This window comes from Penicillium cosmopolitanum, assembly GCF_028827165.1.
Source record: "Penicillium cosmopolitanum strain IBT 29677 chromosome Unknown utg000008l:1.0-4398992.0:1.0-4402845.0, whole genome shotgun sequence".
NCBI classification, from domain to species: Eukaryota; Fungi; Ascomycota; class Eurotiomycetes; order Eurotiales; family Aspergillaceae; genus Penicillium; species Penicillium cosmopolitanum.
In genome coordinates this window covers 2,446,677-2,470,343 of record NW_026622678.1, presented here as the reverse complement: position 1 = coordinate 2,470,343, position 23,667 = coordinate 2,446,677, and the positions used below count along the sequence as shown (strand labels likewise).

Sequence of the window (23,667 nt, the reverse complement as noted above, 5' to 3'; positions counted from 1 at the left end):
TTAGGGTACCCAGCTGTTCCACTCCACTCTACAAAAATCTACAGTGGAACCGAAAAAGATACGAGGCTCTGACTGACCCATAGAAACATCGCATTCAACATCATTCAAAAGATAGAGAAGGGGGAAGAGGAAGAGAGAAAAAAAACAGACAACAATCAATTCCACACAAAGCTGTACAACGCCGATTTCTAGCGCCTTAGAAGTAATCAAGGGGAACGAACGCGGAGGAAGAAATACATGATGAGTCTTCAGTTGGCTCTAATGTACATCATGAAGACTTTCCTGGTAGAAGAAGGCCCGGGTCCGAAGGGCTAGTAGTAAATGCTGCAACGAGTGTGCGCGGGTGAGTGTAGGCGGAAGGAAATGCAGAGCAGACCGGAACAATGGGGCTAATAGATGAAAAGGGAGGGGGGTGTTGGCAAGGGCTGCTTTGACATGCAAGGTGTGAAGACAAATGATAATATGATCATGCGGATGCGTCGTTGATAAATGTACCTGGGTTGCGAATTGACAAACAGGGCATTGTCAGGATATGTGTGTCCACGAGCGGGATTATATACTTTTTCCCGTTGTTCGCGAATCTTTTTTGGGGGGGTCAGGTTAGGCGAGTAGGTGCTGCATCACAGGCGCAAGGCATCTAAGATCTTCTTCGCCATTTCACGATATTGCCACATACCACCGGAAACCTTCTTGAACTGAATACCATGCAGCGAGAAAAGAGGGACCTTCACGATGAGGATTTCAAATCGTAGTACAAGATTCTCGCCGGTGTCGCTTTGGACTCGGGTGGTGGTTTCGCCAACAACACGTTCGCCAACCGCGGCCTGGGGCTGTTCTCGAGCAACGTATTCCTCGGATCCGTCCGAGTTGGTGGTGAAACTGCGGTCTGGTTGACCCTGGGTGCGACGTTGCAGTCTCAGCACCACTGCGGCTATCATGTCGGCTGTCGTCCCGGGAATCGTCATGTCCAAGAAGACCACCGAAGCTAATCCGGCGACGGTGCGAGATCTGACCCTGTCGGTCTGGGCTGGGAGGGCTCACATCAACCACCTTATCGAGGTCAATGCTAGGGGCGTGACGACAGCTGAAACCACCCTTAATCTCGACATATTCCACTGCAAGCTGCCTGAGAACTCGAATAATGTCCGCCCGGATAACGGGCAAGGGCTTGCTACTGGTGGTAGACACACTGAAGAGACCCTTGAGGTAGACAGGCTTGGAGAGATCCTCTCCTTCGTTGGCGCTCTCCAGTGCTGTGCCCGCGCCAGAGATATCCGCATCAGTCTCCTCTGGCACATTTGCCTCTCTGGCAGCCTCTCGTCGAGCCCGACGAGCTTGGATGCTCTCTCGGCGTGCGTGACCGAGTGACATGGTTCGTGCAGTGTGCGTGCGAGTACTAGGTCTCAGGCCGGTTTGATCAGGTTGACTGTTCGGACCAATCTGATCAGATCCGCTAGTCGAAGGAGGCTGACCAACGTCCAGCGTATCAGCATCACTTCTCCGGGCGGCTCTGCGAGGTCGGTAGTCGGCAGAGTTAACGCTAGTAGATCGACCCAAGAACTTTGACTGCGAAGATTGTTCGGCCGAGCCTGGGGCAGCGAGAAAGTCTTGCTGAGGCTGGCTACCACCGGGTGTAAGAGGAGCCGACGAAGGGTCAGCACGTCGAGTGCGTCTCACGCTAAACCCGCGGTGCATAGGAGATGCGGAGTCGGCGGGAGCTTGAACATTGAGCGTAGGCGTGTTCGGGGTGCTGATACGTTCGCGATCGACATCGCGGCTGCGATCCTTGGTCCTGCGAGTGCTGAAGCGCCTCAGGATACCGGCAGCAGTGCTCTCTTTCTTGGCGGGGGTGTCGGGGTGCACCACATTTGGCACGGCATGAGCTGAAGGCGAGTGCGTGTGCAGACTCTTCATGCCCTCGGTGACTTCGTCTTCGCCGTGGGTTCTGGCACGTGGGCGAGATCGGCGGCCAATATCCTTCTCTCCAGGCAGTTGGTACTGATTGGTGTGTGCAGCCTCGGGAGGCGCCACCGGGGGTAACTGCTCTTCGCCGGCGGTCGGACGAATACCAAGGGCGCCTGGGCGACTTTCGGTCCGCTCTCGGTCCAGCTTCTCTTTCACGAGGTGATAAATCGAGACCAAGGGACTATAAGCGTTCAAGGGGTCATTGCCCAGCTGCACCGCCTCAGCAGAAGGTGCGGACAGGGTATCCCGGCTAGCAGCTGAGTTGCGTCGTTTATAAAAGTCGAAGACGCCACGCTTCTTCTCTGCCTGGTTGGCGATAGGCTGTTCACGGAAATTAAGTCGGACTGCATGTTGATAATCATCTGACTCCAGCACCTTCATCAATTGAGCTTCAATGTAATCTGGAGGGCCGAAGTCAAATCCGGTCATTTTGTCGATGACCTCTTGATCCAACGGCAGCTGCAGTGGATCGCGGTGGGCAAGGTGGTTTTCTGGGGGTGCGCTGAAGCTTTTGTTCATCCAAGGGTGGTTCATGATTTCGTTCAAGCTCGCGCGTTGCTTCGGGTCAGTGACCAGCATGCGAGATATGATATGGCGGCATTCTGATGAGGATTGTTAGTGGCGATCAAAACGCATAAATGTATGGAGGGTGGAACAAACCAGCAGTCAGGCCAGGTGGATATTCGACCACACCCTTCTTGATCTTGGCATGGAGCTGAGGCATGCTCTGGTCGTCGAATGGCACCTTGCCGCAAACAAGAACATAAAGAACAATTCCAAAACTCCACACGTCAACCTCAGGTCCGGTGTATTGTCTCGCCTGGAGCAACTCAGGTGCAGCAAAGTAGAGACTGCCGCAAAATGTCTTGAGCAGACTCCTCGGGGAGAATAGATTGCTGAGGCCAAAGTCGATGATCTTGATATCGCCGGTCTTGCTGATTAGAATGTTCTCGATCTTCAAGTCACGGTGGACAATACTGTTGCGATGGCAGTAATCGAGGGCACTGGCGATTTGTCGAGCGAACTTGCGAGCCTGCTTCTCCTTCAACTTGCCGTGGGAGATGATGTAGTCGAGCATCTGGCCTCCATTGACATACTCGAAGAGCATGTACCAGTGATATGTTGTCCGTACCACATCGCGCATGCCACAAATGTACGGGTGATTCACCAAGCTGACAATGGCGGCTTCTCGGGCGGTTCGAATTTCTTTTGATCGGTCGGCTCGTTCGGTGTCGCGGCTATTGCGGTGTTCTTCGGTCGAGAGTCTGGGGACGATCTTGACGGCAACCTGCGACCGGAATTAGTACACCTCGACTCATCACATTTCATCACATTGCGCATCGCTCAGCGAATTGAGGATATCGCATTCAGGGGTGATATTTACCTGCTCGCCAGTTTCGATATTCTTGGCTAACTTCACCTTACCCATGCTCCCCGCACCGATGGTCTTCCCGAGCGCCCATTGGCCCGTTGGCGTGGTGATGGTCGTGCGACGCCTAGGCTGGGAAGAAGAGGGCTGGGAGGATTGAGTGCCGGTCGCATGCTGGGAAGAATCCGCAGCGCGGTCGGGCGCAGTGGCGGCAGCAGTGTCCATGCTCTCTCGTTTGTGTCCTGATGACGATGGGTTTCTGGAGTGTCGTCGGGTGGACTCGGTCCGGGTTGCGGTGGATGGGCGTTCTTGCGAACGTTCGGAGGAAGGTTCACGACGAGAAGGCATCTTGGCAAGGTTGGAAGCTTCGAAATCGCGGCGGGCGATGGTGTCTAGAGCGGCATGGTTGGAGGGGGGACGACGGTCGTGAGAGGGGGTCTTGGAGTGTGAATAGTGAGAGTGTGGAGGGGGCTGGGAGGAGTTGGTCGATCGGACCGCCACGCTTCTAGTGCGATGGGGTAGATCGGACTGGACAGCTCTAGACGGCCTGGAAGAGGTCGAATGGCTGCGAACCACTGTGGATGAGTTGGCAGGGGCCGACATCACCGGTTCGCCGGATCGAGGTGAGATGAGATGAGGTGGGTGAATTAAGGTGAGGCGAGGTGAGGTGTTGGAGCGGTCAACGTCAACGGCAACGTCACCAGGTAGTGGGGGGAGAGAGGAGAGGAGAGGAGGAGGAAGCCGTGAGGCCCCACGGGGAGCGATCAGGATAATCTCCTGTGATAAGAAAGGAAAGGAGGGGAAGGAGAAAGGGCGGAGGATGAAAGGGTGGGGGAGATGGAGGAGTGAAGATGAAGCTGGGCTGGACTGGGCTGGACTGCGTTGGTCACGGGAGAGCCGCCGTGCGGAGGTACACGAGTATACTAGTAGTGTATCGTGAGTATATACCCCTAGTATATTCTATTATAGGAATATAGAGTATAATAGATGTAAATATAAAATTAGGGTCATACTGATATTATTCCAAGTATCCCAAAGTACGTTATTCTACTATTTTGAAGTATACTCCTGATAAAGTTGTACCAAGAGTCGATGATACAATGGCGTCAGGCACAAACCGAGTACCCACCCGAGTAGGACCCTTGTATAAAAGCCCAACTAAACTCATTTTGAATCAGATGGAATATGTCCAAAATAATCCTGGCTCTTTGAATAATATGTTTGAATAATTTCTAGCCTCTTTTTATCCCTAGTACTACAGTCCAACAGTATACTAGTACGTTTACAGTATAGTATACTGCCAGCCCTGGAGGCCGACTGCCAGGAACTTGAATGCTACTGGTAGCTACTAGTAATAAGCACCTTTAGAATGAATAAATGAATAGTACTATTACTAATAGCAGTTCTATTCCAATAAACATTCAACTTTTCAATCGCATTATTACCATCTGTCCCCAGTATCTTCCCTCCGACCTTGCTTTCCCTTCCTTCTTCTCCCTTTTCCCCCCTCCACCAATGATTACTAGTAAGCATGGGCAACACTAGCAGTCACCATTTCGATATCCTCCTCATACATGTCTGCTCCGTCCCTCCCTCCCTCCCTCTCTCAGTACCCGAAGCAACCCTAAAAACTCACTCCGAGTCAGCTACCCCCTTCACCGAGTCTACCTCCTCTTCACACTCAACAACCCCCTCCGCATGTCCCACGAAGGCCAGAAGGCGCTGCCGCCGATGATAGATATCAGTCAAGTCGGCACTAAGCTTCTTTTCCGCATAGTTGTGGCCCGTAATCAAGATCAGCATGAAGAAAGTCTCAATAATGCTAGGAGGAACATTTGAGATCAATTGACCCGTCAAGCTCCACTTCATCGCACTAGAAGCCACAATACATCCCAAGGTGAGAACCAACCCGGCAACAACCATAAGCAGATGCGAACTGATGGTGTTGATGTAGTGAGACACGCGCTGGCTGAGCGAGGGTGGTCGGAGTTGAACTCGAGGGATAGGAACAGATAATCCTGAATAGAGCATCATGTCCTGCTTCTCGAGACAGACGACTTGCTCAGTGACATACTCATTAACCTTGCTTTGGATATTACGCAGCACGAAACTGTCAAATAACCCGACCAGCCCGGCATAAGTCCCAATCAGCAACCACCAGGTATTGTTGAAATGGAAGACCGGGCCAACAACCACCCAAGCAATAACAACAAGCACCAGGATGATGATTCCCACCAGTGTGCCAATTATATCTGCGTAGTAGAAAATGACCATTTGGAGGTAACTTTCCTTCGGCGGCGCGATGGTGACCGTGAGATTGGGCAGTTCATCCCGACTGACACGACGAAGCTCTCTCTCTAGCTTGGCGTCGAGTTTGAAAATTGAATCCAAGCATATATTCGTTTGGTCGGCAAAACACTCGCGCAAACACGCAAGGAATGCAAAAACGAGAATCATCAGTGCAGACGTCGCGTCATTGATGTACAACTGCCACCGACTAGACCAACCGCAATGAGGACCGAACCCCAGCCAAACGAATATGCCCACCCAGTACAGACCAACAGTAGTAACATGACCAAACGCCTTGGCTGACCAGATTACCAAGCGAGCAAAAGGACCCGCGGCACGGTCTAGACCTTGATCAAGCGGAGGGAGAGGGGGGTCGTCTTTGCAGAGTTCAGCTGCGCGGGCGATTCCCTCTGGTCCCAGCTTTTCCTTGATGGCCTCGAGCATACGACGGTGACTGGTGCAACGAGATTGAATCTGGACCATGGCTTCCTGTTGCTCAGAGTATTCCCGGAGAAGTTGGCGCATGAGCAGCGAGTCGAAGATGTAGCACATGATGGCTTGCACGTCGGAAATAGCAGCGACCCAGACATCTGATTGACCAAAGCGGATTCCCAGCAAGGCCCATGTAAGTAGGCCCGCAACGATAAAAAGGAAGACGGGCGCCGAGCCAGCAAAGCGGACTGCCGCATCCAGCCATCGATCTAGAAGTCGTGGGCTGGACTTGGCCTTGTAGCCGGCATCATCAGTCTCGTCGATGGTTGTTATGACATGGTCAGAGCCGGACTTTGGCTTGACTTCGCTTGCACAATGCTGAGTTTCTGCGGTGCCTTCGATCGCACACCGGAAAACTGGGCTGAGGAAGAACTTCATCGTGGGCGTAGATCAACGGGATAGTCGGGCTGGTTTGGTATCAGGGTAATGGGGTCTTAAGGTGGCTCTAGTTCTTCAACAGAGCGGAAGCAGATTTTCTTTTGCCCAGCCAGTGTGTCTGGGATGAAGAGGCCGGTTGAGAAAGGTGTGTTCATCGAGTAATAATCAGCCATTCGGCGTTGGAAAAAAGGATGAAGTTTGAAGATGTGGTATGTCTTGAAATTGGAAGTTGTTCCTGAAAAGTAGAAACCAGAAATGAAGTCTGAGACAGAATTAAGATCAGGTGAGGATTTGGGGATAAAAGATGGAGAGGAGAAGAATTTATGGCCGGAGATGGGAAATTCGGGAAATTCGCGCATTTCTGTATAGTTAGGGCAAGATAAGGTTAGGCCAGCTGCCTCAGCCACCAGCCTTGCAAATTTCTTTCCACGAGGGGGGGGCTTTCTTCATAGGCTCGCTTCTAGCTGCCACTGCCCCTATAGTTAATTAAGGGGTTTCGTCTAAACCTGACCTCTACGGTCTTCGTGTCTTTAGTCCCCTCGGGCAAATTTTGCGGATTAGAGTTTGCGGGACTTTTCGCAGACTGACATGGACATGGTCGGTGACACCAGATGCAGGGCTCACATCTATGGGCCGGCTGGGACCAGGCAACCGCATAACTGGTCCAACCAAAATCGACCCAGAGGCGTGCCTGCCAGTTCACACTGGTTAAGCTTTTTAACGCGGCTCCACCGCCAGTTCCCTAAAGGCCGAGGCGTGGGAATGGGGAACGGTGTGGCCGAGGGTCCAAGTAGGACAGCTTCAGGCGTGAGTCAAAAACAAATCTATGATTTATTGATTTGGTTTGAAATTGAACACAATTGACTCATAAGACAAAATCAGCCTCATGGATATGTGAATCGTTTGCCAGTGTGTATAGGCCCCTTTGTGTCTAGATTCTCCGGACAACACTACTACTACCTAGGTACTAGGGAACCAGGTTTCGTGCATCCTACCCAACTCACTTCAATATGTATGTCTACCCAGGAGATATGTCAGCCCTATATAGAATTGTCATTTAATTTACCAATCGACTCCTGAGCTACCATATCAGGACAAGAAATCCCCTTAGCATGATATGGCACGGGGCACCTACCACGTCACTTTAAGCGACCCGTTCAACAATATCCGAGTCAAATGATCGGTCCCCGATGAACCTAAATTTTACTATCTGTGCGAAGCTTAGCCGATTGAGTTTGGCGTGGTTCGATACGTTTAGTAATAGTTACTAGTAGACAAAATGGGAGCAACTCTGTGACATAGGAATCAAAGAGTTGTACTATTTTAATGGGCATGGAATCCGTAGACTGTCTAGGATTTCCTTGTTAAACAGTGGGTGCATGTCTACAAGGCCTCTTCAAAACTAGCTCAACGCGATCAACGGGCTCCCAATCCAGCCATACACCCACTTTCCTTGCTTCCTGAATTATTTGGCCATCGGCGCTTTCTCGTCTGAACAAAAACTCTTTCATCCTATCTTCCCAGTAGCCGTAAATGAAATCATGCAATGGGATGTGCAGCTCCGCATACTTTTGCTGGAACTCTGAGACGAGAATGTCTAGTTGGTCTAGCTGGTCTAGCAACAGCTTTTCTTCTTCGAGCTTCTCAGTAGCATCATCATCCCAAGCTTGTTTCCCCCACCCGAACCTTCGGTTACGTGAAAGGTGACAGGTATGAGTAAGTCCCAATTCGTTGAAGGTGAGAAAGCGCAATACTGCCAGAACAAATTCAAAGTTCTCAATTTGGTCCCGGAATAAAAATTCCATGATCTTGCTACTGAAGCAAGTGTGGCCACCAAGGTCTCGTGTCGGGTAAGAATAGAACTTGCCAATCTCGGAGAGCTTTTGCAGTGCGATGGAAATTGAGCGACACCCGTCGGCAGGAGAGCAGGCACATGAACAAGAATCGAGCTCATTGGAAGATATGCAATCCCTCCAGAATTGCTGTTGTCGTTCATTCAAATTTTCAATGGTCTTGGATGCTGTTTGACACACTAGTTTGCAGGTTGGCGGACTCCCGGGTATTAGTCCAAGTGTAGTAACGTGGACAAAACCCTCGATCATACTCGGCCAAAGCTCCAAAGTAGTGGGTAGACCGACTTCGGAAGTTTTGAGATTCATTCCCATGTCAGTAAGCCCTAGAGCCCGGTCAATAACCATTTCTAGGGGAATTGGCGTGGGAGGAGTCAATCGACACATGCTTCGAAATCCAGCTCGATGAAGACATTCCATCAGTCTCAAGCAGCATACTTGCTCCAGAATAGGGGACGTCGTATACTCGTATTCTAAATAAGTGTTTATTTCATTTGGTATAGCCACTCCCCTTGCCTCCAAAGCTGTACGTATGCTATCAAAATTAGCGTCGGGGAGTTGTTCTTTTGAAACCCCCAACCGAGTCAATTCCTCGGTTGGCAACATAGCCTCTGCTATATTGCGAAAAGCCCTCCGTCGTCTGACAAGCTCCGTTGTCAATATGTCACACATCTCTGCATCGAGCTCGAGCGAGTCTCTAATGACCAAGAGACGGAAATACATTCCGGTATTGAGTAACAACTGCACTGAAGATAGACAGTTCTGCTTAATGGCACTATACAAGGCGAAATTCAGATCGAATCCGTCAAATTCTCCTCTTTCCAAGAGAAGTTCCAAGCCATCGGGCCAAGACACTGCCAGCGAAAGTGAATCAAAGCCAAGATAATTTGGATTTGATGCGATGGCCAATTGAACATCTGCTTTCGACTCGCGCAGTATTGCGAAATCGATGACAGAGATGTCGAGTCCTGGATTCTTTCATTAGCACATGAACATGGTTAGTTGGACAATTTTGTTTGGCCATAAACCCACCATTTCCAAGCATGTTGACAATCTGCTTCTTCTTTGGGTGCTTGGAAATCCTCCACGCACTACAATAGCTTCCAACGCCAGTGTGGAACAATGATGAGGCTGTTGATTGGAGTCATACAGATGCCCTAACCCAGACTCTACCGGAAAGAAATCTGGTTCACGAGGCGCACCTGTTCCAATGAAGTAGTCTATGGGGGTTAGTCCATGGATCTGAGCCTCAAAAGAAGCTGTGTTATAACCCAGGCAAAGTTTTACCAGTCGGCCATAATTTCGAATGGCGCCCGGAAATTGTGAAAGCTTTGAGAAGAGACCACAAACTTTCTAATAGAATGGTTAGTCTCATGGATACTTAGATTTCACGACTTTGGGTTAAAATCTTACGTGGAGAATTATCTCGCCATTTGGGTTCATATCACTAGGTCTAGCCTTCCCCTCGCTGTACAGTTGCCGGAGTTCAACAATTGTGGTGTTTACCAGGTCAGGCATGAGTTCCGGTTGGAAATTGAAGTCCATTTCTCTGATTCTGTCGATTAATTCGAATGCCGGAGCGTCATATGGAACGACGGCGCGGAAATCCAAAGAAGGGGTGAGTTTGAGTGCGTATAAGGATCCCATGTCAACTTCAAATGAGGCAGAGACCTTGAATCCAAACATATTACGAGAGATAGAAAACCGTTTGCTTGCGGTGCGACGTTTGCGCACGACGTGAATACAACGGCAGGAAGGCTTTTGGCAAAGTAAGTTTTCAGGTGGTGATGAGTGGCAATCAGAAACGGCAAGTCGCCGTCCCAATTCGATTGTCTCCATTCGGGATTCCAAACTTGCGAAGCCTTCCTCGATTCTCATGTACGTGGTCGAACCTTGGGTGATAATTTCAGTGTGTGAGTGACGGTTAATTTGTATTTGAGCCCTGGAATCAAAATTTAAATCAATGACTGAAGTCTCATATTTACTTGAATGAGATGCAAAGCTCACATGGGCATGGCAGAGCTCAGATCTAGCTGCAGAGCGTCTAAGATACTGCTCAGTGAGAGCAAAGAATTTTGTCGAAAGGGATAAAGCGCCTTTTTTGCTTTGTTTCTGGACATTTCCTGCTTTGGATTGCCAGGTTGGTGTTTACCCCAGCATTTCTTGACAGCTTCTTGAAGAATGTCGACGCCGGCTTGGATAGTTTGCATTATTTGATGAAGAGAATCTGCGTGGTCGCGCTCTATCAAGGTTGAGTTATCTTGGAGGATATTCTCCAGCAAATGCATTGTGTTTTGCATTCGTGAGGCCTTCCGAGCAATGCGGTCAACCTCCTCGTCTGCCCCTTTCACGGTCGAGCAATAGTCGATTATACCACCGCATATTGTTATTCCTAGTGAAAAGACCCCGCAAGCACCGCTGACGATAGAAAACGGGTCAGCCATGACGAAAAAAGGGCCGGTCTTGCAACAAGCTGGAACAAAAAAAGGTACAGGCTGTGTTAAAGAGTAGGAGGAACTCGGAAATGAACTTGTAATGGACGACAGGCAGTCCTGGAGGCTGAGCTTGAAGGCTGAACTTCAAACCTGACGCGGCGGGTCTATCATCCAATGATAGTTCGCTACCACTTATGAACCATTTGGGTCTAGGATACGTTGTTTGTATATGCAGGCGGGGTGTTCATGCATTGATGCCCCCGGTCTCAGGGACCCTACATGGTCATCGCTGCGTCTCTCCTCGATGTCATTCCCATACATCACAACTTTTATCGTCCTCAGAGTTCATCAAAAAGAACAAAAGTAGTATTGTTGTGTATGTACGTAATTCAGCTGAACCGTGACTGCTCGCAATTCCCACCCGACTTGGCATATGCTAAGCGCCCGACCACCATCCTGCGCTGATGCGTCTCATGAAAATCTAGTAGAACCTTGAAAGAAAGCGCAGAAGTCTATCGGGTAAGCGCCGTCTCCTACTATATTTAGTCAACTCATAATAATTTATTGTAACGAACCATAGTTGTTGTTGCCTTGTTTTTTCCTTGTTGCCTTGATGGATGGCATCCATCCTGGCATCTAGTTTCTGCTTCTTCTCTTTTAGTTTTGTCGAACCGCTACAAAATGTTGCTTGGTATTCGTGACTTGACCTCGGCCGTATCTGACCATTCTCCCAGTGATAGCGTTTCCTCCATAACCTCGACTTTACTATGCGGGGCGGATATGACGCAAGGTTCTTCAGCACCTGTCATCTCAGGATCGGGAAGAATAGTAGTCTCGTCAAAATATCATGCTATTCGTGTACCGCATTACAGCTCAAACAACTAAATTCATGATTGCACCTTCCATCCCACATTAAAGTCCAAGCTGGAACTCTACTTCCTAGCAAAAGGCCAAACCCAGTTCCGAATATGCTCAGGATCAACACCATTCTCAAAAGCCTCCGCCTTGCCCGCCAACCTCGCATTAACAAGTTTCTCCCTCACACTCGAAGCCTTATTAACAAGTTCCGGAATAAGATCAATAGCATCAATCGCCAGACTATACCGATCCGTTCCATTGCGCATAGCCAATTCGAACGGCGTATCGATATTGCCCTTCTCCTTGTATCCTCTGACGTGCAGGTTCTCCTGTCCCGGTCGCTTATATGTCAAGCGGTGGATGAGCCAGGGGTAAGAGTGGAAGTTGAAAATAATCGGCTTGTTATCGGTGAATATGGCCTTCCATTGTCTATCGGGCATACCGTGTGGGTGGTGGATTCCGGAAATGAGTCTGAAGAGGTCGACGACGTTTACGAAGCGGACCTTTAGATCGGGGAGATTTTCGCGGAGCAGCGCTGTTGCGGCGAGTGCTTCGTGCGTTGAGACGTCGCCGCAGGAGGCGATTACGATGTCTGGCTCGGCGCCTTGGTCGTTACTCGCCCAATCCCAGATTCCGAGACCCTTTGTGCAGTGTGCGATTGCTTCGTCCATGCTGAGGAATTGGATGTGCTCTTGCTTGTCGGCTACGACGACGTTGACGTAGTTCACGCTGCGGAGGCAGTGGTCCATGACGGATAGGAGGGTGTTGCCGTCTGGTGGGAGGTAGATTCGGACTACCTCCGGGCTCTTGTTGGCGACTACGTCGAGGAAGCCTGGGTCTTGATGGGTGAAGCCGTTGTGGTCTTGTCTCCAGACTGTGGCTGTGATCAGGATGTTGAGCGAGGCAACCTTGGCACGCCATTCGACTTCAAGGCATTTCTCGATCCACTTGCAGTGCTGGTTGACCATCGAGTCAATGACATGAACAAATGGTTCGTAACTGTTGAGTAATCCGTGACGTCCAGACAGGATGTAGCCCTCAAGCCAGCCTTCGCAAGTATGCTCGCTGAGAATCTCCATGACGCGACCATCAGGCGCGAGATTTCCGCCATCTTTGTCTTCATCGAAGTAATCACCCATCCAGACCTTCTTGCCTTCCTTGTAGACTTCGGCAAGCTTATTGGACTCAGTCTCGTCGGGTCCGAAGAGACGGAAGTTCGTCTTGTTCTTACCCACGACGTCACGCAGGAACTTGGCCATATTTGCCATACCACCCTTGATAGTCTTTCCAGGGACGATGTCCTTGAGGGCATATTGTCGGAAGTCGTTCATGATTAGTGGCTTGCGTAGATGACCGCCATTTCCAACAGGATTGGCACTCATTCTGGCGTTTCCTGTCGGAGCAAGCTCTTTGAGCTCGGGGAGCAACGAGCCGTTCTTGTCGAAAAGATTCTCAGGCTTGTAGCCCTTCATCCAGTTCTCCAAGATCTTCAGGTGGGATGGGTTGGTCCGGACATCGGTGATGGGAATCTGGTGCGCCCGCCAGAAGCCTTCCAGAAATTTGCCGTCAACGTCTCGCGGAGCAGTCCATCCTTTAGGGGTGCGAAGAACAATCATCGGCCAGCGAGGACGGAACGCCTTCTTCGATGACCGTGCTTGCTTTTGGTATTCCCGAATCTCCTGTACACATTTCTCGAGAGTTGCAGCCATGGCTTGGTGCATGGTATCTAGGTCACTTCCCTCGACGAAATAAGGTTTCCAGCCGTAGCCGGCCATCAGTGCTGTCAATTCTTCGTGGCTGATTCGAGCAAGGACTGTCGGGTTATTGATCTTGTATCCGTTGAGGTGGAGGACTGGTAGGACGGCGCCGTCGACGATCGGGTTCAGGAACTTGGTGCTATGCCAACTTGTCGCGAGAGGACCGGTCTCAGACTCGCCATCGCCAACCATGGTCAAGGTAATGAGGTCTGGATTATCGAAAACAGTACCGAAAGCGTGGGAGATGGAGTAGCCCAGCTCACCACCTTCGTGAATACTACCGGGGGTTTCGGGGGTGGCATGACTTCCAATTCCACCGGGGAAGGAGAATTGCTTGAAAAACCTCTGCATGCCAGCTTCGTCCTCGCTCTTGTCGGGATATACCTCAGTGTAGACACCTTCGAGGTAAGAATGGGAAATAATTCCGGGAGCTCCGTGGCCAGGACCGGAAATGAAGAGAACATCAAGGTCGTACTTCTTGATCAGGCGATTCATGTGTAGCCATGTGAACGATTGACCCGCGTCGGAACCCCAGTGACCCAATAGTCGTGCCTTGAGATGTTCCACCTTGAGAGGCTCTTTGAGCAGAGGGTTCTCGCGGAGATAAAGCATGCCAAGACATAGGTATAAACTGGCGCGGAAGTATGCGGTCATCTTGCGGACCTCCTCGGCTTCGAGGGGCTTCCCATGCACGGTTGAACGAGCTTCTCCATAAGCGGAGATGCTCTTCACCGACGAAGCCATATTGGAAGCCAATTTAATCAATCTGGTTGGTGTGGATTGCAAGCGTTAAAAGGCCCAGCAACAGTATATGGCGTGGTCTGGTGACGTGGGGGTGGTGATAAGGTATCGTGGGGTGAATTGGCAGTGGTAGAGAGGGAGGTGATTAAAGAGGGGGAGGAGAATTTAAATGAACACATGAACAAAGTACGAGGGAAGAATCCGGTATGTTGAGTGCCGACATGATGGGCTGATGTAGTTGCATTGTCTGCGCATGGTTGGATCGGGAACCCGCGGTTCAGTCAATGACGTGTTGGCAGTCGATGAGCGCACCACCTTCAACATGATTCATGACCACTGGCCAACAACTAGTACTGGTAAGGGGCCAAATACATCGACCCATTTAATTGATTAATTTAATGGCCAGATTTTGCCCGGGTGGTTTTCTTCCTTCCATTTATTCAATTGGAAGTGCCGCAACTCAATGGCTTGATAATTTACCTACCGTCATCAAGTAAACCAATGAGAATCTAGTTATCAAAGTACACCCGCGGATTTCACATTGGAACCCACGGAGTATTCCGAAAGATCACCCGAGGTGCCCAGTAGGTACTGCACCAGCCAATGCCTCATGAGAGGACATCTCCTTGGGGTACACTAGGTACATGCACATAACTAGTAAATTCTCGTATCCACAAGTGGGTCTATCAAACTTTGTGTTTGTTGATCAACACTCGGGTGTTGCCGTATACTAGTCAAACGATCGAGTATAAATAGATCTCCAAAAAAGCTTCTAGCATTGAGCATACTCGGCTATTTTGACACTTAATTCCAATGCTACTTCTAGATCATTCACCACAGCTCGCATTGTATGCATATCAACTATAAGGATTCCGCCTAAATCTTGCAAAAATTGCTCATGGTTTAAGTTCATGCCTTAGGACGCTCGGGCAAGTCCTGCTCCTTGGCAGGCTCTTCCGGCTTCTTCGCGCCGGGGTGACGAGAACCCTTGTCCTTGATCTTCTTCTGCTTCTTCTCGGGGGGAGGGTAAGCACGCAGAGTGATCTCTTGCCACTCCTTATCGGCTTCGTACGCGGCCAGGATAGGCGCCATCAGCTCGGTTAGCGCAGCGGTAACACCTGCCTTAAGGATTTGTGGGGTCAACTAGAACAGTGTCAGCAAAATTTCGAAAGGTTTAGTGGTCAAAATGATAAGCACGTACGACATCGTTTGCGTAGTCGGTCTTCAGGGATTCGATATCGTTATACACTAGATCCTCCTCGTCCTTGCGCGGGCATCGGAATTCCTTCTTGCCCTTAAGGCTGGAGACTGGGAGGAAAGTGAATTCCACCATGGCAATGAGACCGTTGTTGTCGACAACTTTAGGGGCAGCCTCGGCCTTGCGGATCTTCTTGGTGACAACGTCAAGGTTGTCGAGGAGGTCAATTTTGCTCGCTGGAAATGATTGTTAGTAAGCTAGGTATATGTCGGGTCGCAAGTTCGAAATCACATGCCTTCTTCAGATGAGCTCATCTTGCCTCCTTGGAGACCAGGTACCATGGGAGTAATGGCGTGTCTACCAAACATTAGTAAAGTTTTTGATAAATGGACAGGCTTAAGGAGAAACGTACGCGCGTTTCCTGTAGCCGATCTTGGGAAGCCATTCAACAGCCGCACTAAATGAAGAATATACAGTTAGTTTGACGGTTCAGAGAGTGTTTTAGATGGTTTAGCGAACGCAAATAATTTCCGCTGATCTCGACCTTTGTGTCTGTTAGCTTGAGCTAGATGTGGGGAGGTTTATAACTTGACATACCTCCTAATTCGACATCGCAGTTGAGATACTATAGATGTAATCACGTGATTAGCACGTGGCTGGGGGAGAACCATGGATATGTACTCACTTCTTCATCAAGGACTTGCAGGATCGAGTAAAGAAGGCCTGACAACGGGGCGTTGGAGCTTTGCTTAACGATCTCAGCGCCAGCCTTCTTTGCGTCGTGCTCGCTGGTGACTGACGCCAGCTTGTAAAGATCCATGACATATTCCGGCGATTTTTGGTAACTGGAGCCCAGCACAAATTCAAGCTTGTCGGTTTTGACTCCAACGGCCTGGAGGAGGGCCGTGATGACCTTCCGGTAGTATTCAGCCCGGGCGTTGACGAGCTCGATAGGGGCCTTCAAGTTGTCCAGGAAGGCGTGAATATCGGCGAGAAGGATGACGACCTGGCAGTCAGCAGCTAGGAGCTGGGCGATCTTAATTGCAGGAACGAGGTATCCAGTGTGGGGACTTGAGGTTGTTAATAAGAAGAAAGATTTAGAAGAGGGAATGGCTGGCTTTATCTTACCGACCGGTGCAGGCTAGAGATCAGACCAAGCAGTGAGTTTGTGTTCCATTTCGAATTGTGTAGTCTAACGTACCAGTTCCCCAACTATTGAGAGTCGTTAGAAGGCATGAGCAAGAAGGAAAATAGGAGACAAGACAAAGCATACTAAATCCTGGGATTTTCGCCTTTCGCGAGAATGGCCTCAACAATCTCGGGGTTCATGAGTTCGTCGAGGTTCTCATTGATCAGGTCAAAGCGCGCTTGCGCATTGGCATCCAACTTCTTTGCGTCAGCCATTTTTGGAAGAGATGGCGGGGTTGCTTTTTGTTGATTGAGTAGAATTGGGAGGGAGGAATAACTCGTGCGACGGCGAGTTGACTCAATCTTGCCAGTCCCCCGCTATCGCTTTTTTTCTGCCCGTCCTACCGAGGGGTTGTGTATAGGCGGTGTGCGGCGCGGTCAGCGGAACTCCTTCCGCCTTCCGGGCAAACTGGCAAGTGGCAGTTCGCAGTTGGGCAGTTGGAGCTCCTATCAATTCCTCAATTCCACCTCCCACCTCCACCTCCAACCCCATATCCACATCACCATGAGCTTCCTCTCCAAGCTCGTGACCTTGTTCGGTCTAGTCCTGCTCACACACGCGTACGTCGAACGATCCTGAAAATAATTCCGAACACCCTGGCTAATCCGATTCCCTGCTTGACAGAGGCTACTCCGCCCACGAACACACCGTCCTCTTTAACAACACACGCCTCGCCCTCCCCCATGATATCATCGTCGAGACCTTGGTCGCCGTCGTCATCGTCTCCATCGGACTGGTTCTGGGTGCGGAGAAGCTGAAGCCTATCAGCTGGCGTGATTGGGCTGGCCAGATTGAGCGGGATGGCGGTGCTCGAAACCCCTACCTCGGACTTGAAGAGAGATATGGCTTCTGGGATATCCGGGTAAGACAACCCCTTTTTCTCTCCGATATCAGACCTAGGTCGAGCCAGTTATTTCAATGGCATTGCGGCTGTGTTCCCGTGTGTCTGGGATTGATGTCGAACATGCGCTGACTATTCACAGGCCAAGCGAAAGGAGTTTGGGGATTGGATGCGAGGCCAGGATCTGCCAGCCAAGCAGTAATGGTTGAAATGGGATAAACTGCATGCGATGGACTCTGTATATTATGCATTGTGACGAGATGTCTTATTTGATATGCTTGTTGAAGCTCCAACTGATTTGCCTTTGAGATTGTCTTCTCTGCCTGGGGGCTGAGTAATTACTACACCCGCTCGTAGCTAGCCATCTGGGGTATCCACACATTCAAATCTATCCGTAGGCACGATATTCCCAATGTGGGATACTAAAAAGTCGAGGCCCTTCAGTGGCGGATCCATGTTAAGCGGTTGCGGGCCGTTTCCCACCAAACTTATGAAACTCAAATTCCATGAGAGTTCTGCTCCAATTAAGTATTGGCCGTAGGACTAATTTGAATTCAATTAAAGACTCCTAGGTGTGAGCAGTGTTTGTCGTAATGGAGCAACATGTGATTTCAACATTCGTACAAGGATTACAGCTTTCAGTGTCAAATTTCACCCAGAGTATTCATTCAAGCCATATTACGTGGGTAGAACTGCTGAATCACTTCAAATTACCTGCTTCCTGATCTAAGAGAGTCCCACAACGCGGGGAACTTTTGCAGCCTCAAAATTATGTCTGGAGAAGAAAAGTCTTCAACAAGTCCCTGAACCATACAACCTGCTTCAACACACCATTGGGCAATCTGCAGTCGACTTTCATCCGATGGGTAATCCTTAAAGTATGAGCCAGGTCCGTGTCTGAGTGCAAGATGAAGCGCGGTTTGCCCTTCAAAGCCAGGGTCAAAGTGGTAGAGTTGGGGTTGAGAGGTCCACTCCTGTGAAATGGACTTTGGATCTGTGGATGCATTTTCAGCTTCTCCGTGTATTCTTGCGTTCACATCAATATGACTGTCAAGCAAAACTTTGAAAACTTGAGAATGGCCACGGATTGCAGCCAGGTGATGGGCCTGTGCTCTCCAGGTTCCATTTTTCACGTAGCCTCCCAGCCTGGAACTAGATTTTTGCGCACGGGTTGTAGTATGTACGTCAGCCCCATGTTGAATCAATATTTGGACAATATCCAAATAACCATTGAAAGAAGCATAATGTAGTGCGCGCCATCCGTCGGTATCCGCAGCCTCAATTTTGGCACCGTGCACAAGCAGATGGGATATAAGTCTGGAATAGCCTCTTTCTGCTCCATAGCAAAGAAGAGGTACACTAATCGACTTTCCAGGAGGCTCGAGGGCACGGGCACTTCGGAAGAAGTTTCTGTCTTTAGTATAAATTTCCAAAGTCCAATTTGGGTCCAGGCCCATCTTCAAAAGATGCAAGATCTTCGATTGGTTGGCTTCCCTAATCCTGCGAACGGTCTGATTCGAGTCTCTTCTATTTCCATTCTTGAAAATCGAATTCAATGGAAATGGAGATAGCACATCAATATTATCAGTTGGATCAATCGATTCGTTTTTATCCCCATGCCAGTTTGCATACTGATCAGAATTTGCGTCTGCGAAGGCTGTCAAATTGGATTAGCATAAGGTTCACAGAAGTGCGGCCCTTGAGCATCAAGGTGGGGTTTTGAATGGCAAAAGTGGTCTTACTTTGTGCAGCATCAATCATACAGCCTTTTGACTCCAGGTCATGTATCAAACAGTCATTTTCCTCTTCAATCGCTAGGTCCAACAACGTGCAGCCGTGGCTATTTAACTTGGCGAGGACTCCCGCTGTTTCCAAACAGGAGCATACCCGCATAATGGGGCACATATCTTCAGGGAAAGTTCCCAGGTGAATTGACCAATGCAAAGGGTTGGGGTGTTTTGTAGCAAATTCCAGTAGGCAACACAGACCATCAAGATTGCCAAGCAACGCTGCTGTTAGTATCGGATCAAAGGTTTCCATTGATGACGAATAGGGATCAGCACCAAAAGAGAGTAAAATTTGTATCATCTTGCTCGATCCAGGCTTCCTTGCTATGAGAGTCAGAGGACTTCCTCCAATAGGGTCCCACGGAGACACGTAGGCTCGCCTGGAAGGAGTCGTATCAAAGTTAACGTCTGCGCCGAGATGAATTATTGTTCCCAGAATCCTTTCAAATTGAATATCAAGATCAGTATCAGAAGATTGACAATGGTCTCGGTTTGGTTGCTTTTTGCGTGCAAGGACTGATTCGATAAGTACTGCGACGCCATTTGGGGGAGGCAAAGCTCCGTGTGAGACAAGAAGATCCACCATATCCGTTTTCAAATCTCTGATGGCGAGCTCAATTGTTGAATTCATTTCAAGGGTTGTGGGAAAATCTGCCTGAATGTTTAGGAGAACCCGCACTGTTTTCCATCGAGCCCCGGTAAAGGCAACATGCAAGGCGGTTCGTGGTATGTCCCGACATTTTTCTTGCGTTTTATCAGGCGTTATGAGTTCTGACTTGTTCAGAAGTTTGGGTTGGGTTGCACCTTTGCCCTCTGAATAAGTGACGAGTAATCGAGCTATTTTTTCCAGGTCTTCCGGTTGGACGAAGCTCTCATCGCATCGAGCGAGATAGTGAAGAGGAATACGGCCGCTAGCGTCTGCTGCATCTATAGGGCACCCATTCTCAACAAGAAGCTTAACTAGGGGTAAATGCGGCCGCAGTATAGCATAATGAAGAGCAGTTCTGCCCCTCTGATCTTTCATCTTAGGATCTGCTCCCCCTAGGAGCAGTGCTTCAACTAGTTGTGTACTTAGTTCCATATTTCTCAGTAGAGACTCATGGTTCTCCCGGTGATCGTAGCTGAGGAAATGCCCGCAAGCTTGCATCAGAGGATACGCATGACGAACGTCCGGTGACAATTCAAACTGAGCGACTCTTATGTGGTAATCCGTGTAGCACTTCGGACCAACTTGTTTGTTCACGTCGCATCCTCCATTTATGAGAGCAATGGTGGTTTCTACGAACCCATGCATGACGGCTTCATGCAAGGCAGTTCGCCCAAAGTTATCGACAGATGTCGGATCAGCACCCCTCTCAAGCAGACAATTCACGTAGCTAGGATCCTTGCGATATGCTGCCAAATGTATTGCGTGGTAGCTATTGGCATCTGCTCCAGTCTCCAAAAGCAACTGAACCGTCGAGAGTTGGTCGGCGCGTATTGCTGAAGCTAGTAAAATTGACTTCCATTCCACTTCACAGTGCATTTGATCCTGGTCTGGAGTCGGAGCCAGCTTCGCGGTGGCGACCCTTTGCGACTTTCGCGTTGATCTCCATATATTCTGCGACACAGGAGAGTCAAATCTCTGCCTCTTCCAGATCCCGTTGAATGTTTTGTCACTGACTTCTGCTCCAGGCGTTTCGAGGTGACCAACGAGAAGCCCAAAAAGCTGGGAACTGGAATAATCCGCTGCTAAAACAACAGGAGGAGGCTCCTTGTAGAAACTTCTGATCTCGTCCATGGACATATGAGCATAGCCAATGTTGACATCCGGGGCGCGTGAATGGTGTTTCAGAAGCTCTTTGACGATTTCAAAATGTCCACAGGATATTGCCCAGTGCAATGCCGTCCATCCGAGAGAACTCGTAATTCCATAGCTTGCGCCTTTGGAGAGAAGAAGTCGAACCAAGTCAAGCTTTCCAATGAAGGCAGCCCAAAAAAGTGGCGTCCATCCCTGCATGTCCTGTGCATTAACAGAAGCGCCGTTCTCGAGTAGAATTTCTGCAGCCAAAAAGTTCCCATTAGAACAGGCCCAATGCAAGGGGGTCCAGTCATGGGAATCCTTGGGAGAAGCATCCACCCCAGTTCTCAAGAATATCCTCAAGGCTCTTGTCAAGTTCCAGTTTGCTGCGACGTGGACCTTTGTCTGACGCACTGGCAAAGAGGCGAAGAGCTCATCTTTAGCAGCTGAGTTTGCATAATCCCGACCAAATAACAATATTTGAAAAGCATTGGCACTAAGGTTGTCGTCGTTCAAAAGTTTCATAACCAATGGCTCCAATAGCTCCTCATTAGATCCGTGCAGAGTATGTTCTCCCCAGTACTTTGCAGCATATTCAATGAAGCTTAAACTATCAAGCCTTTCAATCAGCTCCAATGGAGAAGTGCATGGTTGAGAATTAAAACTTTCCAAGCAAAGAGCATTCAAAGATGTTCGTGCAATGTCAAAGTGAGTTTCTGCTGCATTTGAAAAGCTCAAACTAAAATACTCATATGCGGATGCATGTAGCAATTGAAAAGAGTTGTCGTTGTTGTTCAAGACGACTAGTCCCACGCATACTCGAAGAAGAAGAGGTATGCTGGGCTTTTCATCTTCGTTTAGCTCTTTTTCGCTCACGGCAAAGGCACAAGTCACTTCTGCTACTGTCAATTGTCTTCGAGCAAAAGTTATCCAGGACAGTAGACGCCGTGCCAGGGTCTTCCTGGCTTCAGATTGGGCATCAATTCGCTGCATTGATTCTTGAAATGCCTCATTGAGATTTTGAGGTTTTCTTTGGAGGGTTTTGCGTATCTGACCGGTTGTGGTGAGACCCAATACCTGATTCAAGGTAAGACGAGCAAGTAAAAAGCTTCCTGCGGTCAGCCTGTGTATTCGAGAGCATATATTAAGCAACTCCTTACAGGTTTCCAGCTCGCGAAAGAATTTCATTCATGACTTCATCATTTTCGCTGAGCTCTTCAAAATCACTGTCCCTCAGCTTTTCTTTAACGTATAGGATTATATCAGAAGTATTGCTGGCGATCTCCAGTCTCTTCGCGTCTTTCATCTTTTTCTCAATGTGCGGAAGACATCGGCTGGTGACACAAACTCGAACTCCAGACTCGGCGAGCTGCGTGACGCAATTTAAGATATCACTTGAATTTTCCATTTCATCAACAGCATCCAGGATAAGGTGAGTTGTTTGCAGCATTGCAATTTTCGCAATCAAATCTGCTATTTTTCTTGCATTCTGTAAAAATGATGGATTTTGACACCACTCTTTGACTATGCCAAGTGCACTGGCCTTACATGCCGTGACAAATTGTCTCAGGAGAAAAAGCATTATGTTTAGGGTTGTATGTTGACCTTTTGATGGATAGCTGCAAAAAAATGATAAAATGACGGCATTTCCTTGGGAATTGGATGTAAGCGATTCAATAAGGGTTGAGCTAGATTCAGTTTGATGGTGTTAGGTGCGATGCTCAGCCTGCAATCGGTTTTCTCAATCGTTCCAATCTGCCACTTACGCAAGGAAACTTTTCCCAGCCCCCGCTGCCCGTATATTAGTATAAAATGAGACCACCGGTAATGGAATTTACTAACGCAGCCCGTGGCACCACAAAAGTGGCAAGGAGCCGTCCATCCATTCTTTCACATCACTGCAGCTTAAAAACCACAGGCCTGTCCCTGGACAAGGAGATGGCCTCTCTTGAGATAATTCCACGGGCGGCATCAATGCCAGCAGCACACTTCGATCTTGTTCTATTCTTTCTGTTAGATAGAAGGGAAAATCGAATTCATGGCTTATGTATTTCACCCTGGCTGATAAGCGAGACTTTTTTATGTGTGGCATTTGTGGTTGATCTATTTCAAAATACCCAGTACTGCATTAGTTGCGATCGATTTATTTCGAAGGTGGGGCCGCACAGAATGCAAGAAGAGAGATAAGTAGCGAAATTCTCTCGGAATTTGTGCAGCATGTCAATTTGGGGTCGCAGCTCCCGATCTTGAAAGGGCCTGATCAGCCGTGACTTTTTTTTTAATAGTTCCAACTGAAGTTTCGAGAGCTCAGCGTGGCAATTTTTCAAGGCCTCGTCATTTAGAGAATCAGGCGGGGTTGGGAGAGCCTCAAATGAATCGGCTTCCATGATAACTTGCTCGACACGAAAGAGAACGTCCATGAGCCCTGAAACCTCTTGCAGGTACTGTTTTTGTACCTTGGGCGCATTTTTCACTTCGCGAATGTATCCATAGCTCAGCTTTGTGATCTCAGCTGCTAGTTGGACGACTGCCGCAATATTGGCAACCAGGCCAAGAGTCTCCGCCATTGCAAAATAGGGGTATGCTGTGCAAGTTTGACAATTTCCGATCGCTCAGTAGACAACCCAAAATTCGAGGTAGTGGTCGGAGGAAGTTGACCTTGCAAATAAATTTCCGATTAGAGTGCTTGCCTCGAGGTCTAAGGCTGTCTTCAAGTTCAGGTTCAAGTTCTCTTGCGG

General features: G+C 49.1%; 8 protein-coding genes across 8 annotated transcripts; 1 reads left to right on the top strand and 7 right to left on the bottom strand.

The window, feature by feature from the left end:
• Nucleotides 1-620: 620 nt before the first annotated feature.
• On the bottom strand, nucleotides 621-3,937 carry kin1 (putative serine/threonine protein kinase Kin1; the record flags this gene model as incomplete). Its single annotated transcript, XM_056632137.1, has 4 exons — nucleotides 621-943; nucleotides 1,014-2,567; nucleotides 2,626-3,253; nucleotides 3,350-3,937. 4 exons carry the CDS (start codon nucleotides 3,935-3,937, stop codon nucleotides 621-623), a joined length of 3,093 nt encoding a protein of 1,030 aa, XP_056487688.1.
• Nucleotides 3,938-4,966: 1,029 nt separating this feature from the next.
• On the bottom strand, nucleotides 4,967-6,493 carry N7509_007499 (Low affinity iron permease-domain-containing protein; the record flags this gene model as incomplete). Its single annotated transcript, XM_056632136.1, has 1 exon — nucleotides 4,967-6,493. One exon carries the CDS (start codon nucleotides 6,491-6,493, stop codon nucleotides 4,967-4,969), a length of 1,527 nt encoding a protein of 508 aa, XP_056487687.1.
• Nucleotides 6,494-7,857: 1,364 nt separating this feature from the next.
• Nucleotides 7,858-10,553, bottom strand: N7509_007498 (uncharacterized protein; the record flags this gene model as incomplete). The annotated part of the gene is made up of 5 exons (XM_056632135.1): nucleotides 7,858-9,311; nucleotides 9,376-9,474; nucleotides 9,546-9,696; nucleotides 9,757-10,285; nucleotides 10,351-10,553. 5 exons carry the CDS (start codon nucleotides 10,551-10,553, stop codon nucleotides 7,858-7,860), a joined length of 2,436 nt encoding a protein of 811 aa, XP_056487686.1.
• A 1,157-nt stretch (nucleotides 10,554-11,710) lies between these two features.
• N7509_007497 (phosphoketolase family protein) lies at nucleotides 11,711-14,137 on the bottom strand (the record flags this gene model as incomplete). Its single annotated transcript, XM_056632134.1, has 1 exon — nucleotides 11,711-14,137. One exon carries the CDS (start codon nucleotides 14,135-14,137, stop codon nucleotides 11,711-11,713), a length of 2,427 nt encoding a protein of 808 aa, XP_056487685.1.
• A 906-nt stretch (nucleotides 14,138-15,043) lies between these two features.
• N7509_007496 (tyrosine--tRNA ligase TYS1) lies at nucleotides 15,044-16,736 on the bottom strand (the record flags this gene model as incomplete). The annotated part of the gene is made up of 10 exons (XM_056632133.1): nucleotides 15,044-15,277; nucleotides 15,336-15,568; nucleotides 15,628-15,689; nucleotides 15,745-15,789; nucleotides 15,852-15,876; nucleotides 15,930-15,957; nucleotides 16,018-16,402; nucleotides 16,461-16,473; nucleotides 16,534-16,544; nucleotides 16,606-16,736. The coding sequence occupies 10 exons, from the start codon at nucleotides 16,734-16,736 to the stop codon at nucleotides 15,044-15,046; spliced, it is 1,167 nt and encodes a 388-aa protein (XP_056487684.1).
• A 289-nt stretch (nucleotides 16,737-17,025) lies between these two features.
• On the top strand, nucleotides 17,026-17,564 carry N7509_007495 (membrane magnesium transporter family protein; the record flags this gene model as incomplete). Its single annotated transcript, XM_056632132.1, has 3 exons — nucleotides 17,026-17,081; nucleotides 17,146-17,383; nucleotides 17,505-17,564. 3 exons carry the CDS (start codon nucleotides 17,026-17,028, stop codon nucleotides 17,562-17,564), a joined length of 354 nt encoding a protein of 117 aa, XP_056487683.1.
• A 508-nt stretch (nucleotides 17,565-18,072) lies between these two features.
• On the bottom strand, nucleotides 18,073-22,511 carry N7509_007494 (ankyrin repeat-containing protein; the record flags this gene model as incomplete). Its single annotated transcript, XM_056632131.1, has 3 exons — nucleotides 18,073-18,900; nucleotides 19,049-22,052; nucleotides 22,090-22,511. 3 exons carry the CDS (start codon nucleotides 22,509-22,511, stop codon nucleotides 18,073-18,075), a joined length of 4,254 nt encoding a protein of 1,417 aa, XP_056487682.1.
• A 526-nt stretch (nucleotides 22,512-23,037) lies between these two features.
• N7509_007493 (uncharacterized protein) lies at nucleotides 23,038-23,496 on the bottom strand (the record flags this gene model as incomplete). The annotated part of the gene is made up of 1 exon (XM_056632130.1): nucleotides 23,038-23,496. The coding sequence occupies one exon, from the start codon at nucleotides 23,494-23,496 to the stop codon at nucleotides 23,038-23,040; it is 459 nt and encodes a 152-aa protein (XP_056487681.1).
• Nucleotides 23,497-23,667: the final 171 nt, after the last annotated feature.